The 17171-nt window shown below is 44.7% G+C and overlaps 2 protein-coding genes across 2 annotated transcripts in view; both read left to right on the top strand.

Annotated features, from left to right (window-relative positions):
* LOC124799131 overlaps positions 1 to 10476 on the top strand; it is a 38686-nt gene extending 28210 nt beyond the window's left edge. Inside the window, exon 4 of the mRNA XM_047262667.1 lies at positions 8541 to 10476. Coding sequence (XP_047118623.1) covers positions 8541 to 8872 — 332 coding nt within the window. The 3' untranslated portion in view covers positions 8873 to 10476. The remainder of the gene's footprint in view (positions 1 to 8540) is intronic.
* The window catches only part of LOC124799130, an 86528-nt gene continuing 79345 nt past the window's right edge, over positions 9989 to 17171 (top strand). Inside the window, exon 1 of the mRNA XM_047262666.1 lies at positions 9989 to 10190. Within this exon, the coding sequence (XP_047118622.1) occupies positions 9989 to 10190 (202 nt within the window). The remainder of the gene's footprint in view (positions 10191 to 17171) is intronic.

Below are 17171 nucleotides of genomic sequence, written 5' to 3'. Positions count from 1 at the left end.
GTGATCTTATAATGTTAATCACTTAAACCTGTTGCCTAGACAGATGTATTCCTGAAATTTCATTACTTTACATTACTTATTTTTTGATGTTGCGATTTTCTTTCCGTCAGTGTATATCGTTAGAATGCAGTCGTATCTTCAGAGTGTCTCTAGCGTTTAGGGCTACAATTAAATACATAGTAGAGGAGCCTAAAATATATGTCTCGAGATCTGTAATGATCGTTGTTGTTGTTGTTGTTGTTATTCTTGCCGTTTTCAGTCTGAAGAGTGGTCTGATGTAGCTCTGCAAGGTGGTCCATCCTGTGCAAGCCTCTTCATCTCTACACAATTACTGCTGCCTTCAGCCATTTGAGGTTCTCATTACACTCAAGCCTTGGCCTCCCTCTACATTTTTAACCCCTCACGTTTCCTTTCATTGCCAAATAGAGATACGGTTTCTGCGGATAAAAGTAATAGATTTGCGATTGTTATTACCGATGCACAACTACGTGGAAACTGTTTAACGCCTAACGTAGATACGAGTTGCTCAGGATGACAATCTCTTGACTTTCCATCGAAGTTCCTAGCCACATACAGCTAGTGATACAAAATGACGTGAAGATAGCGTTCTGTAATACTGCTTACAATTAAATGTTCTCAGTTCAGAAGAAAATCTCTCTGAGAAAATCAGACACGTGAATAAAGAACTAGGTGTACTACAAATCTATAGGTTATCACGTCTGTTATTTAGCTCTCACGATGAAGTAGAGCGAAGGAAACAGAAAAAATCTCGGACCAAGGATAAAAGTACTGGGGGCAACGTGCATCAATGATATGATACACAACGTAGCCTTTCTGGTCAAAGACAAATAATTATTATAGAATTTTTGAAAATGTAGTGTGGAAATCCCTCACTATTTTTGTTAGGTAGAACAAAAATATCTTTTATTTTATTTTAGGGCCTCCAGTACATAAAAATTGAAAGATTACATTTTATCTTGTACATTAGATTTGTTATAAATCATTATACGGGCTGAATCTTATTTCAATCATATGTACTTCGGTAATGTTTGTAATCTTATGTGACATACTTCCCGTGTGTGGCACAGTAATAACACGTTTTCCTTACTTTATGTGTGTTTATTCTTGATTGTGTGTGTTTTTTTTTTTTTTTTTTTTTTTTTTTTTTTGCAGTTATGTCATTCCATGAAAGTTAGCTACTGTACTACCACTTAGAGTACTTATTTATGGTTAGCATGTCACCCTAATATTAAAAAAAAACAATCAAAGAGATGTGAGTCTAACTACACCGATATTAAAGAATGCAGACTGAATTCAGTGTGAGATGAAAATCATTCTTTCAGTAGGGTAACCGTTGCGGTTTTTGTAGAATGACGATAGTATCTGTGGAAGTCTGCGTACAGAACGATTACAGATTATTGTACGACCTTGTAAGACAATATTTTCACAAAAATTGGACTTATAGTCACAAACGTTATAGACTGAAGTGCTGATACCGGTTTTTAATGTGAGGCTCATTCGTAATACGGTGAACGCTCAGGTGGTAGCACCGTTCGCAGAAAAACTTCCACACGAGAGTGTTCTCGATGAATGTGCTATGTTACCTTAAGTGTAACAGTGCCGTTAGCAGGAAAGGGATATAAACTTTGATCTTGACGAAACCAGACGGAAGAAGATCACTTATAGTGTTATCTGGCGAGCAGGGTGTTTAGAAGTTGATGTTAGCGCCAATGCGTGACAAGAGCATCTACCCAGAAGGTGAGGACTCTCGGGCTCCTGGAAGTTCATATCACAAAGACACAGAACTCCGTCTCAGGAGACGGTGGCTGCACTAGTATGGACCAAACCGTTTAGCTAGCGGATCAGCATACACTGCCCGAAAGAAAGTTAATACATCTGGAAAGACGACGTCGATTTTGATCTGGTGACGGCACATGTCAGCTGTGTGTAGTAGATGTACTGATAATGGTTTCACCGTCGTCCGTCAGCAAATATCTTATTGGCACAGCTACCAGGGCGGCATCTGCGTCTACCCTTCAATAGGGAGTGCTTGTAGCCAGAAAGCTCAGTGTGGTAAAGCAAACAAGCAACCATCCCACGGAGACGCACTCGTGCTTGCTACAGCCAATTGTGTGAGTTGGAAATGGGTCCAATTATGGCCTTCCGAGTGGCGGGATGGTCTTTTCGGAGAACTGACACACAAGTTAGACGCGCTGCGTCAGTTGTGCAACAATGAAGGTATCACTGGTCACGTGAACATTCCACACCCGTAGACGAGGTTCTGGACGTCCACGCAGCACAGACACCCGCCAGGATCGCCGTATTGTAAGGACAAGAATGGCACACAATGCAGCTATCATAAAACAAATAAGAGGGCTTGAGAGCCCAGACGTGTCAACACGAATTGTTGCGAACTGGGTGTTAGCTGTGGGTCTACGGGCATACACACACATCTAACCCATCTTTCACTCACACCAAAGCATCGACTGGTGCCGCCAGAGGATTACTTGGAAGATGGCATGGCGCGCCGTGGTTTTCAGCGATGAAAGCAGATTCTGCCTGCATGCAATTGATGGGCGCTAGCAGAAGCACTGAAAACTAGAAGCACGTTAAGTACAAATTTGAGAGCAGCACGCGACGCCAAATGAGAAAAACAGACATGTCAGAGTTTACCGCAGCTGGCCACGAGTGACAATGAGTCGGCGCCTCGACGATCTGACTGAGAACTCCCTCTCAAAACAAAAACATGGGTTTTTAAAAAATCGTAGCGATGCACTGTTTCTCACTAGCTACAGTCGACGCAGCAATCCACCGGCACTTATCAAGCTTCGACCAACCACACTTAGATTCCTCCTCTTCTCCTATTCCGTAGGTGGGTATGCTTCTGGAGTTTACATTAACAACCCGCAAGTTTGCTATCAACGTCACAACCACTCCTATTATAAACCAGCAACAACAGTGTTTTACGTCACTTGGCTCCGCCCTCAGCCCTTTTGCTCATGGGGACTGCTGTAGTAGCATTCTAACCGGTGTACATCCACTAACACTGTAGTTCTCCGGAGCAAGCTTGCTTCCTCTGCTAAGACATACCCTTTAGTGGCAATGTTCTACTGCGACGCCTTACAACAGCTTCTAGTTCGTGGATGGAGTTACTCTGAAGTGAAACTTCTCCCCTGGGCAGCTGCCCAGAGCGTGTGCAGTTTGCAGGGCTCTAGTGTTGCCACATGGCTCCGGTAACCTAAACGCTATCGGTTTTGACTGCTCACTGCATTACGTCTCTGATTTCCTGTCGTGGAATACTCTTGACGGCTCCCAGCAGCCTTAGGCGTAACAACGTTAAGTCGTCAATATACACTGAAGCACAATAGAAACTGGTATAGGCATGCGTGTTCAAATACAGAGATATGTAAACAGGCAGAACACGGTGCTGCTGTCGGCAACGTCTATATAAGACAACAAGTGTCTGGCGTTGTTGTTAGATCGGTTATTGCTGCTACAACGGCAGGTTATCAAGATTTAAGTGAGCGATGGGACACAGCATCGCCGAGGTAGCGATGAAGTGGGACTTTCCCGTACGGCCATTTCACGAGTGTACCGTGAATATCAATAATCCGGTAAAATATCAAATCTCCGACATAGCTGTGGCCGGAAAAAGATCCTGCAAGAATGGAATCAACGAACACTGAAGAGAATCATTCAACCTGACAGAAGTGCAACCCTTCCGCAAATTGTTGCAGATTTCAATGCTGGGCCATCAACAAGTGTCAGCAGCGTGCGAACCATTCAACGAAGCATCACCGATATGGACTTTCAGAGCCGAAGGCCCACTCGTGTACCTTCGATGACTGCACGACACAAAGCTTTACGCCTCGCCTGGACCCGTCAACAGCGATATCGGATTGTTGATGACTGGTAACATGTTGCATGGTCGGACGAGTCTCGTTTCAAATTGCTTCGAGCGCATGGACGTGTACGAGTATGGAGACAACCTCACCTGTGAATGTCAGCAGGGGACTGTTCAGTCAGGTGGTGGCTCTGTAATCTACATCTACATCAATACTCTGCAAATCAAATTCAAGTGCCTGGTAGAGGGTTCATGGAAATATCTTAACAATTATCTATTATTCAAATCTGGTATTGCGCGCGGAAAGAATCAACACTTATATGTTATATCTTTCCGTACGAGCTCTGATTTCCGTTTATTTTATCGTAGTGATCGTTCCTTCCTATGTAGGACGGTATCAACAAAGTATTTTCGCATTCGAAGGAGAAAGTTGGTGATTGGAACTTCGTGAGAAGGTTCCGTCGCAACGAAAAACGCCTATCTTTTAATGATTTCCAGCCCAAATCCTGTATCATTTCTGTGACACTCTCTCCCATATTTCGCGATAATACAAAACGTGCTGCCTTTCTTTGAACTTTTTCGATGTACCCCGTCAGTCCTAACTGGTAAGGATCCCTCACTGTGCAGCAGTATTCTAAAAGAGCACGGACAAGCGTAGTGTAGGTAGTCTTCTTAGAAGTTCTGTTACATTTTCTAAGTGTTCTGCCAATAAAACGCATTTTTTGATTAGCCTTCCCCACAACATTTTCTATGTGGTCCTTCCAATTTAAGTTGTTCGTAATTGTAATACCTAGGTATTTAGCTGAATTTGCGGCTTTTAGATTAGTCTGATTTATCGTGTGACCGACGTTTAACGAGTTCCTTTTAGCACTCATGTGGACGACCTCACACTTCTCGTTATTTAGTGTCACCTGCCACTTTTCACACCATTCAGATATCTTTTCTAAATCGTTTTGCAGTTTATTTTGATCTTCTGATGACTTTATTAGTCGATAAACGACAGCGTCATCTGAAAACAACCGAAGACGGCTGCTCAGATTGTCTCCAAAGTCGTTTATATAGATAAGAAACAGCAAAGGGCCTATAACACTACCTTGGGGAACGCCAGAAATCACTTCTGTTTTACTCGATGACTTTCCGTCAGTTACTACGAACTGTGACCTCTCTGACAGTAAATGATGTGGGTCGTGTGCAGATGGAGTGATGTGGGGACCGTGATACGTCTAGATACGACTCTTATAGGTGACACGTACATAAGCACTCTGTCTGATCACCTGTATCCGTTCATGCCCATTGTCCATTCAGACGGACGTGAGCAATTCCAGCAGGACAATGCGACACCCCACACGTCCAGAATTGCTACAGAGTGGCTTCAGGAGCATTCTTCTGAGTTTAAACACTTCCGCTGCCCACCAAACCCCCAAGACATGAACGTTACTGAGCATATCTGGGATGCCTTGCAACGTGCTGTTCAGAATAAATCTCCACCTCTTCGTACTCTTACGGATCTATGGGCAGCCTTGCAGGATTCATGGTATCAGTTCCCTCCAGCACTACTTCAGACACTAGTCGGGTCCATGCCACGTCGTCTTGCGGCTCGCGCAAGATTGGAAACCATCAAACATTACGTCACGCTTACAGACTGCACTCAGAGTGGCTGAGCCTAGGTTGGAGAAATGGCGTGTTAGAGTAAACGTTGACAAGTGCGAAGCCGTTCTGTTTACTAGAAGACCGAAGCAACTGCGCAAACACCGCTACTGCAGACCAATAACTCTACATGCACGCCCAATACGTTTCCGTGAGAAAGTCAAATACCTCGGTGTCTGGCTGGACCGGAAATTACTCTGGGGGACCACATACAACACATGACCAACCGAGCTAGCGCGAGGCTCAAACAGCTCTACCCTATGCTGAATAGGCGTAGCACACTGAACAGAAGGATGTCGAGGTCCTTGTACTTGACACTTATTCGACCCATGATGACGTACGCAGCTCCTGTCTGGGTATACGCTGCGCCTACACGCCTGCGCCGTCTGCAGCTCATACAAAACAAAGTACTCAAAATCAAAAGCAATGCTCCACGATACACACTCATCGCGGACCTTCACCGGGAATACCGACTTGAGACTCTCACGGAGGTAATCCACAAACTCACCACAAGACTATACAGAAACTCCAGACATTCGCAGAACCCGATTATTCTGAATGTGGGGAACTACGACCACAACCATAGATGGAAACATAAAATACCAAAAGACATACTTGTAAGGACCTAACATCTATGGCCAAGAACACGCAAACACAACGGTACAGGTGATCCCCTGTTAATCAGACGCCATTACTGGATATTTAGCTGGAATACACTGCCGAATAACTGGCACCACGCACGGAAGCCGTACCGTACACTGCATGCAGACAAGCTCCGCACATCCCCCACACAGTGAGATGATCTATGGCCGATCTCCCACTACTATACAGGGTGTTACAAAAAGGTACGGCCAAACTTTCAGCAAACATTCCTCACACACAAAGAAAGAAAATATGTTATGTGGACAAGTGTCCGGAAACGCTTACTTTCCATGTTAGAGCTCATTTTATTACTTCTCTTCAAATCACATTAATCATGGAATGGAAACACAAAGCGACAGAACCTACGAGCGTGACTTCAAACTCTCTGTTACAGGAAATGTTCAAAATGTCCTCTGTTAGCGAGGATACATGCATCCACCCTCCGTCGCATGGAGTCCCTGATGCGCTGATGCAGGCCTGGAGAATGTCGTATTGTATCACAGCCGTCCACAATACGAGCACGAAGAGTCTCTACATTTGGTACCGGGGTTGCGTAGACAAGAGCTTTCAAATGCCCCCATAAATGAAACTCAAGAGGGTTAAGGTCAGGAGAGCGTGGAGGCCATGGAATTGGTCCGCCTCTACCAATCGATCGGTCACCGAATCTGTTGTTGAGAAGCGTACGAACACTTCTACTGAAATGTGCAGGAGCTCCATCGTGCATGAACCACATGTTGTGTCGTACTTGTAAAGGCACATGTTCTAGCAGCACAGGTAGAGTACCCCGTATGAAATCATGATAACGTGCTCCATTGAGCGTAGGTGGAAGAACATGGGGCCCAATCAAGACATCACCAACAATGCCTGCCCAAACGTCTACAGAATATCTGTGTTGATGACGTGATTGCACAATTCAACATTACCTTCCTTCAATTTGGCCAACTGAAGGTGAATCGAGGAAGTACAGTAAATACTGACGAAACTAAAATGAGCTCTAACATGGAAATTAAGCGTATCCGGACACATGTCCACATAACATCTTTTCTTTATTTGTGTGTGAGGAATGTTTCCTGAAAGTTTGGCCGTACCTTTTTGTAACACCCTGTATAACGATCTTGATTGTTCCAGGAATGTAGCGGCTGCAGCAACTGGGATACATCGCCATCGCTTGCCACGGTAATGATGCATGATACACATACTAACAAATCCAACCTTGTATGAACTATCGCAGCTAGTAAGCCACTACTGCTCTTATTACCCAACCCCCTGTCGCAGAGGTTTTTTTCCCACGGCACGAGCCTTGACACTTTTTTCCCTCTGCTCTTCAAATCGCTACCCTCAGTCGCGTTTCGTCCACTATCTATCACCTGATGGACCGTGTTCATGCGTAGTCTTACCCAGACGCACGGATAACATCGCAGCCCAGCATCCTGTGATCCACTTACTAGATAACTAACATGTTGACGGAGGTGACAGTAGAACTTTTGGTTTGGTTGAAACGTCCCCTTAGAAAAGTTACTGATTACTGTGCTGATAAACCTCTTACATTATTTGATTTTCAAACAGCTGAGCAGAACTGAACGTACTCAGACATTTCGCTCTTTACCTATTCTGATCAACACTAAACTGACACACAATATTTTTAGCGCAACGCAATCTGACTTTTAATAATCCCTACAAAAGAATGGTCCTGACTAACAATAACCTATACCTTTCATGAATCACTTACCTCATAAAAATCTTCGTTACTCAAACTACTGCAATACAGCGAGTGCCAATACTGCCAGCTAAATAAAAGGTTCAAAGTACTGAAGGCACTAACTACTGATAGGCATAGTTAGCAAATGAAAGATTTTGATAAAGAACAAACAATGTATTTACCTTAATTGTGTTAAAAAGTCATAATATATATAGCAGTTCATGCCATCCAGTCTTACAAATTTACTGTCTCTCACGGACACACGTCCAGATCATCCGCTCTCAAAACTCCGTCATTTCATTCCCCACATCCACCACTGCTGTCGGTTCACCTCCAACAGCGCAACGCTACGCGCTGTTAACAGCCAACTGCCCAACACTACAATAGCATATACTTCAACAATGCAAACCAACCACAGCCTTCACACAGCACAGTCAGTGATTTTCATATGGAGCGCTACGTGGCGTTACCAACATAAAAACCTAAACAGCCTGCTTACATGGTCACCACGTTGGTGCGGGCGTGGAGGGGCCCCATCTCTATCTGCATGCTCGCGGGGTCCCTATTAGACAGATGCACCAGATCCTTTGGCTCTTCGGTGTATGACGCACTGCCGTTCGTGCTCAAATAAACAGCGCAACCTGCAGGCTTGAATAGCGTCTATGTTTCTCGCGGTGTTTGTCCAATCACCGTATTCCCCTGTTGCAGCGAAGAACCCGCCTCCGTTGTGCATGCCGGTGCCGATCCCGTACGCGCCGTCTATGGACATGTGCATGCGGCTGTGGGACGTGTACACGCCGGGGCTCAACCTGCACGCGTGTCTGGACATGGAGGCGCGCCTGCAGCGGGCGCCCGTGCTGGTGCTGCACTTCGACTGCATGGTGATGGGGCGCGACGGCGTGGCGCTCGTCAAGCCGGGCGAGGAGGGGCTGCCGCCCGTCGACGAACCGACGGCGGGGGGCGGCGGCGACGACATCTACGACGAGGTGACCGAGGACCGAAAGCAGGCCTCGGCGGCGATCGCGCCGCCGGTCCCGTAGCAGGCGCTGCTGCGGCGCAGGTCCGAGACCAGTACGACGAGGCAACTCTACAGCCGCTGTCCCACACCAGAGCGACCGTGGAGAGTGTTGACGATGCTAAAAGACTGTCCAGTCCAGCCACGGAATCTGACCGGCAATATGCACCTCTCAAAGCTTCTCCGCAGTCTACAAAATTTATAACCGCCGAGCAGCATCAAATGCCAGTGGTCAGAAAAGGTATTATTGGAGCCCTTCACGGTAGTCTCATCACAAACATTTATTCACAAGGTAAACCGATAAAGTATATCTTCTCGCCGTCTGTTGACGATAACGGAAATGCAACAGGCGGCATAACAATTGCAGTAAACGATGTAGTGAACAAAAGTGAGGGACTTATGGCGGCATTTCTCAGTTACCTCCGTGGAGCTCAAGTTCATTCTGGACCGCATGTGCCGCCCAATGGCACAGCAACCAACGTCATAAAAAAGAATACGGTTACAAAGAGTGTTTTTCAACATCTCGCACATGAAGAACATAGCAATGAGACAGTGACTACGTCGTCGGAACATCCCACACTATTTAACGGTACGAAAGTGACTGCTAAATTCGAAGAGAAAACAACGACTGCTTCAAAAATGTACGCTCAGTTTGAAGCTCACAACTCAACTATACAAGAATATAATGAGACTGTTCATGCAATTAAGTTTCCACCCGTTCGAAAGTTTGTGCTTTTGCCAAATAATACGTTAGACTACCAAAAGAACAGTGCGGCATTTGCAATATTTTCGCCTAGTAGTAAACCAAATAATCCTTTCTCAATCATTTTTCCGCTGTTACATATAGGAGTAGCTCAATCTTTAATGAATCCATTGACCCGAATTAATTCTCTAAAAGGTGATACCTCTACTTTATCGTGCTTGCAGGGTTCTCTTGAGACTGGGAATCGCGTCGAATGTTTAAAAGAAAATGGAGGGTCACTTTCGGCCAGATACAATAAGACTAACGAAATAGCACACGGCAACTTGGCGTTTCGCGCCAAGCATGTTAGAGTAAAGCGGTCTTCAGACTTTAGGCCCGCCTATATTCTGGCAACAAGTGCAGGAGAATCCTCGCGACACGTAGAGCTGCAAAGGCCGGATGGATCTGGAATGGATCAGCAGTCGCAAACATCCAAATTTCTTCCGCCTAACGTCAATAAGCCAGCTTTTCCGGCTGACGGTACTAGATGGACATCCGTCGACGGCGGAGCCAGCGGGCACCGCCCAGGAACGGACCTGCTTCCCCGGGATTTTGGGCTTCAATCGAGGCAGGCGTGGGGCAGCATGCTGGGCGTCATGTGGTGCGCGGCCGGCGTCCTCTTCTCCGGACCCTCCTTCTGGAACGTCATGGCCTGTCTGCTCCAGGCGGGACAGGCGTTCATCGGCTGACAGGGCTCCAGCTCACGGCACAGCTACGGCTTTCGTGTCGTGCTCCTCTCTCTGGACTGAATGAGTGATGAAAACTGTCATTCATTCGAACCATGACTACTTACTTCAAGCAGATATACTTCATCATCCTATCTGTGTATTTCAATATTTATTATTTATTTATTTGTATTTATTGCTTAATAAAATTTTTTTCCTGTATTGCTGTGTCCTATATAGTCAAGCTAAAGCTTACACTTAGCAGCGTATAAAATGATGAATATTTTAGGAAGAGATTCATCCCTAATGTACATAATACACTATTAGCCATTAAAATTGCTACACAACGAAGATGACGTGCTACAGACGCGAAATTTAACCGACAGGAAGAAGATGTTCTGATATGCAAATGATCAGCTGTTCAGAGCATTCACACAAGGTAGGCGCCGGTGGCGACACCTACAACGTGCTGACATGAGGAAAGTTTCCAACAGATTTCTCATACACAAACAGCAGTTGACCGGCGTTGTCTCGTGAAACGTTGTTGTGATGGCTCGTGTAACGAGGAGAAATGCGTACCATCAAGTTTCCGACTTTGATAAAGGTCGGATTGTAGCCTATCGCGATTGCGGTTTATCGTATCGCGACACTGCTGCTCGCGTTGGTCGAGATCCAATGACTGTTAGCAGATTATGGAATCGGTGGGTTCGGGAGGGCAATACGGAACGCCGTGCTGGATCCCAACGGCCTCGTATCACTAGCAGTCGAGATGACAGGCATCTCACCCGCATGGCTGTAACGGATCGTGCAGCCACGTCTCAATCCCTCAGTCAACAGATGGGGACGTTTGCAGGAGAACAACCATCTGCACGAACAGTTCGACGACCTTTGCAGCAACATGGACTATCAGCTCAGAGACCATGGCTGCGGTTACCCTTGACGCTGCATCACAGACAGGAGCGCCTGCGACGGTGTACTCAACGACGAACCTGGGTGCACGAATGGCAAAACGTCATTTTTTCGGATGAATCTGGCTTCTGTTTACAGCATCGTGATGGTCGCATCCGTGTTTAGCGACATCCTGGTGAACGCACATTGGAAGTGTGTATTCGTCATCGCCATACTGGCGTATCACCCGGCGTGATGGTATGGGGTGCCATTGGTTACACGTGTCGGTCACCTCTTGTTCGCATTGACGGCACTTTGAACAGTGGACGTTACATTTCAGATGTGTTACGAACCGTGGCTCTACCCTTCATTCGATCCCTGCGAAACCCTACATTTCAGCAGGATAATGCACGACTGCATGTTTCAGGTCCTGTACGGGCCTTTCCGGATACAGAAAATGTTCGACTGCTGCCCTGGCCAGCACATTCTCCAGATCTCTCACCAATTGAAAACGTCTGGTCAATGGTGGCCGAGCAATTGGCTCGTCACAATACGCCAGTCACTACTCTTGATGAACTGTGGTATCGTGTTGAAGTTGCATGGGCAGCTGTACCTGTACACGCCATCCAAGCTCTGTTTGACTCAATGCCCAGGCGTATCAAGGCCGTTATTATGACCAGAGGTGGTCGTTCTGGGCACTGATTTCTCAGGATCTATGCACCCAAATTGCGTGAAAATGTAATCACATGTCAGTTCTAGTATAATATATTTGTCCAATGAATACCCGTTTATCATCAGCATTTCTTCTTGTTGTAGCAATTTTAATGGCTATAATGAAATATGAAGCATGGTAATAAAGTTGTAATTGTCACCTCTGAAAAATCAAGATTCGACCACAAAACATCGTATTTACCAAAGTAATGTCACAAAACAGCCGTAAATTTTCAGCAGTTGTTACTTTATTTACACAACCAGTTTCGCAATTTTACTTATACCACCAGTTTCGACAGCTCTTTAATGCCATCTTCAGACCATTAACGTCTAGAGAGTCAGCTGCATCAATGCATGCATAACCAGAGCCATCGATACCTAGATTCTGTAAATTTTTTGTGGGGTGTGCATTTCGAAGACTTGACAACAAATTTTCAGACAAGAAGCTGTCAAGATTTAGAAGTGCACATTCCACAAAAAATTGACGAAATCCAAGGGTATCTGTTGAGAGGCCAGACAAACGTGTGGTTCCTGAAGAGGAGCAGCAGCCTTCTCAGTAGTTTCAGGGTCAACAGTCTGGATGATTGACTGATCCTTAACCAAAACGGCCTTGCTGTGCTGGTACTGCGAACGGCTGAAAGCAAGGGGAAACTACAGCCATAATTTTTCCCGAGAGCATGCAGCTTTACTGTATGGTTAAATGACGATAGCGTCCTCTTGGGTAAAATATTTCGGAGGTAAAATAGTCCCCCATTCGGATCTCCGGGCAGGGACTACTCAGGAGGACGTCGTTATCAGGAGAAAGAAAACTGGCACTCTACGGGTCGGAGCGTGGAATGTCAGATTCCTTAATTGAGCAGTTAGGTTAGAAAATTTAAAAAGGGAAATGGGTAGGTTAAAGCTACATATAAGGGGAATTAGTGAAGTTCGATGGCAGGAGGAACAAGACTTTTGGTCAGGTGAATACAGGGTTATAAATACAAAATCAAATACGTGTAATGCAGGAGTAGGTTTAATAATGAATAAAAAAGTAGGGGTGCGGGTAAGCTACTACAAACAGGATAGCGAACGCTTGTTGTAGCAAAATAGACGCGAAGCCCACGCCCACCACAGTAGTACGAGTTTATATGCCGACTGGCTCCGCAGATGACGAAGAGATTGAAGAAATGTATGATGAGATAAAAGAAATTATTTAGATAGTGAAGGGAGACGAAAATTTAATAGTCATGGGCGACTGGAATTCGATAGTAGGAAAAGGAAAAGCAGTAGGTGAATATGGAATAGGGGTAAGTAATGAAAGAGCATAACTTGAACACAGTTAAAACTTGGTTCAAGGATCATGAAAGAAGGTTGTATACATGGAAGAGGCCTGGAGACACTGGAAGATTTGAGATAGATTATATAATGGTAAGACAGAGATTTAGGAATCAGGTCTTAAATTGTAAGATATTTACAGGGGAAGATGTAGACTGAGCACAATCTATTGGTTATGAACTGTAGATTAAGGAGATGGGACCTGGATAAACTGAAAGAAGCAGAGGTTGTAGAGAGTTTCAAGAGAGCATCAGGGAACGATAGACAAGAATATCGGAAAGAAATACAGTAGATGATGAATGGGTAGCTTTGAGAGATGAAATAGTGAAGGCAGCAGAGGATCAAGTAAGTAAAAAGATGAGGGATAGTAGAAACACAACAACAACATGGCGTTATTCAACGAAAATGTGTTAAAAAAGTATCTCAATGATTTGTCTCTCCTCAAGATTTACAATGATTCTTGGTGCAATTGTGGCTGAGAAAAGTTGTTTTAGAAGTTATTAAATGTGCATATTCTAGTTAAATTCTCATCAATATGAACACCTAAGAATTTTGTAGTTTCCACCTTATTTACAGTCTCCTCACCATGTGTTACACTTATTATTGGTGCAGAACTCTTAGAGATGCAGAACTGAATATATTGCGTCTTTTTAAAATTGAAGGTGAGACCATTTGCAGAAAAACCAGTCTAAATACTTTTAAGGACCTTGTTTACCATTTCTTCTGCTGCAGTCTGTTTGCTTGGATTTATTACAACACTAATGTCATCCGCAAAAAGAACTGATTCTGCTTGTTGTACATTAGATGGAAGGTAGTTTACATATTTGAGAAATTATAGTGGACCTAAGGTTGAGCCTATGTGATTTCTCCCTAATCAGAATAATGTTCCCGTACTACAGTGATGGATTACTAAGTACAGTTTCCTGCATTGTGGTTAGATTTGACATTATCGATCAATTGGCTACACCTCAGTTCCCTAAAACTCCAATTTATTAACGATAATACTGTGATTCACACAGTCAAATGCTGTAGATAGATACATAAAACAGCAACCGGTGCGATGTTATCATTTAATGCTTGTAAAATTTGGTGAATGAATATGTAAATAGCATTCTCAGCAGAGCAACTCTTCTGAAATCCAAACTGTGATTTGCTGAGCATATTATTGTTGCTCAGGTGAAATACTGTTCTAGAATTCAGGTTGTTCCAAAGAGAATCTTCGTACTTCGATCGCATATAGTTATTAAACTATAAGATGCAGAGCTGTGAAACTTGGGACACATATTTACGATCCTCTCAAGTTTATCCTACAAATCCTACAAATCTTCAATACGTCCTCCACCAACGACATGAACAATATCACACCGTAGCTCGAATTCCTCTCATATTCTGGTAGTCACGTCCGTCGTCACTGATGTTGGGGCAGTACACATCCGGCACTTCAAGACTTCTATGTTCTTGTAAATAATTCTATGTTCTATTGAAGTGTTGGTGCAAAAACTTGGTTCTCAACGAAACGCCACTGTATGAAGTCATCGTTATCGAATCCGGTGACCGTGGAGGCCAGTTGTGAAGTGCTAAGTCGCCGACTATTTGACGACCATTCCTACGGCTCGGTAAAGTTTCATTCATACGTTCGCAACTGGTGACTCCAGTGTGGGGATGTCTCGTCCTGTTGAAAAATGAAGTTGTCCTCGTTCAGCCTCGGAAACAACCAGTTTTTTTTTTTTTTAACAGCAAGACACTGGTGACCGTTAAGCGAGTTTCCTTCAACGAAGAATGGAATGAGATATCGCACAAAACACGTTCACTTTGGGTGCAGCTCGTACATGTGTGGTGCGTGCCTGTGGGTTCTGTAGGCCCCAAATTCGAACATTGTATTTTTTACTTTCCCAAAAAGGTATAAAGTTTTCTTCGTTATTGAACACGATACGTTGTGCAAAAGTCTTATCATTATCTCAGCATTCTGAAGCTCGTCAGAAAATGCCACACGTTTCCGTTTGACGCAGTGCATATAACAGCTGTAACTTGTACGGCTTCAGAACCAACCGACGTCTCAAAACATGCCAAATTGTTGTTGTAGGCAGTTGTAACTCCCAGCTGACTCGACGCGATAATTTTATCGGAGTACGCGGGAAGACGGCGTGTTTTTGTGCGACAATTTCAGCGCGAACACGAAGGCGGGAAATGCATCCTGTGTCTACAAACTGTCGATACCATCTGCGAATGTTGCATCCATTTCGCTTCCTAATGTTCCGTCAACCAGAAACGTCTTTGCACTGGAGTCAGCGAATTACACTTCCAAAACTCGAGAACACGAAATGATTTCCGCTGCTGGGTAGCCATTTTGCAACATGCAATGCTAACTAAGCAAACAGAAGATGAACAACATCAAGCAACAAGTAATATAAACTAGACAATACATTCGTTCCTACAATAACAGAGCCGTGAAGCAGCGATCGCAAATTCTTTCTGAAACACCCTGTACATCACCCTCTCAAAAATTTTGGAAAATGTCTGCAGTGAAACCGGTCGGTAGTTATTGACACATCCATCATCTTCCTTAAATAGGGACTTGACAACGGCATATTTCAGTCTCTAAGGAAAAACACCTTGACTTGCTGATGCATTATACATTTGAGATAAGACTAGTCATTATACAGGAACAAATCTTTAGTAACCTACTGGAAACAACATCGAAATACATGAGCTCGCTTCTATCCAAACATCGATGTCTGTAACGACCTAAAGCATTATGTACACATGAGGAGGTGGCTATAGATCACGAAACCAGTCGTGTCCCATTAAAGATTATCATAGAGCTGTATGCGGCGTTCTTTCTGCAAGATGTATTGCCACAGCTGCGGATGCCTGGAGCATAGATTTGTTTGAAACTTTCTAAGCGATTTATCTGGCCATTCGATGTGTGATGGGTGCCTGAGTATTTGGAAACCCAGAAGCGATCGTGTGTAGCTGTGAACACGGTAACGGGCGTGGATGTGTGTGATGTCCTTAGGTTAATTAGGTTTAAGTGCTTCTAAGTTCTAGGGGACTGATGACCTCAGATGTTAAGTCCCATAGTGCTCAGAGCCATTTGAACCATTTTTTGAACACGGTAAGATGGGCGTGTCCACAGCATATTTCTCACCAAGATGTACAAGTAAATCCAAAGCTCGGTCACCGAGAATGCTGAAATAAATTTTCTGGTCCACGCTGACTGTAACCTGAATATGTCGTGGTACGAAAATCACTAGCGAAACATTTCAGAACCAGTTTCCGCCTGAACGTCACACACTGCACGCCGAGGCTCATGAGAAAGGCAAGCTGCGTTATAGCGCTGGACGCTTCATATCCTACGACTGTTATCTCCAGCAGGGAACGAGTAACTATTTCAGGCGAGTTTAACTATTTTTAACTGCGTGTTTAAATGCTGAGTCGAGTGTCCGCAAACTACGGCGGACAAGGCGACTAGCGTGACGTCACGAGTTCGTTGTGGGGCCTGTATATGTTGTGGGCCCCGCTATACGCTGCAAGATAAGAACCTTATTCGGCCGTAGGTGCGTTTAACGCTTTGCATCATTTGAAAAGAGACAAAATCACGACTCCTCAGACCACACAACATGCCTCAAGTCAGTTACCGTCCAGTTTCTGTACTGTCTGGTCCACTCTGGACGTGCAGCTTTACCTGTCACTGTGAGCAATGGCGTTTTGCGAGGTACCCGGCCTCAAAGGCCCTTTACACGAAGTTCCCTTCAGAAACTAGTTCAGATGGACCCGTGTTCATTGAGGGCAGCAATTCCTGTCTATGTGAAAGCGACTGTCACTGACAAAACCTGACACTCGCCCCCACTCACTGCCTGGTCTTTTAACGACCGCTGCTCTTACGCCGTTTTACATGACTGGGAATGGCACATCATTTCTTGCAGACACATTGGGCTGTCCGCATTGATACACAAACAAATCGGGCAACTTCATTAACGGTGTGATCACGTGCACGTTCGACC

Source organism: Schistocerca piceifrons, chromosome 5 (assembly GCF_021461385.2).
Source record: "Schistocerca piceifrons isolate TAMUIC-IGC-003096 chromosome 5, iqSchPice1.1, whole genome shotgun sequence".
Taxonomy (NCBI): Eukaryota; Metazoa; Arthropoda; class Insecta; order Orthoptera; family Acrididae; genus Schistocerca; species Schistocerca piceifrons.
This window is presented reverse-complemented; position numbering and strand designations above follow the sequence as displayed.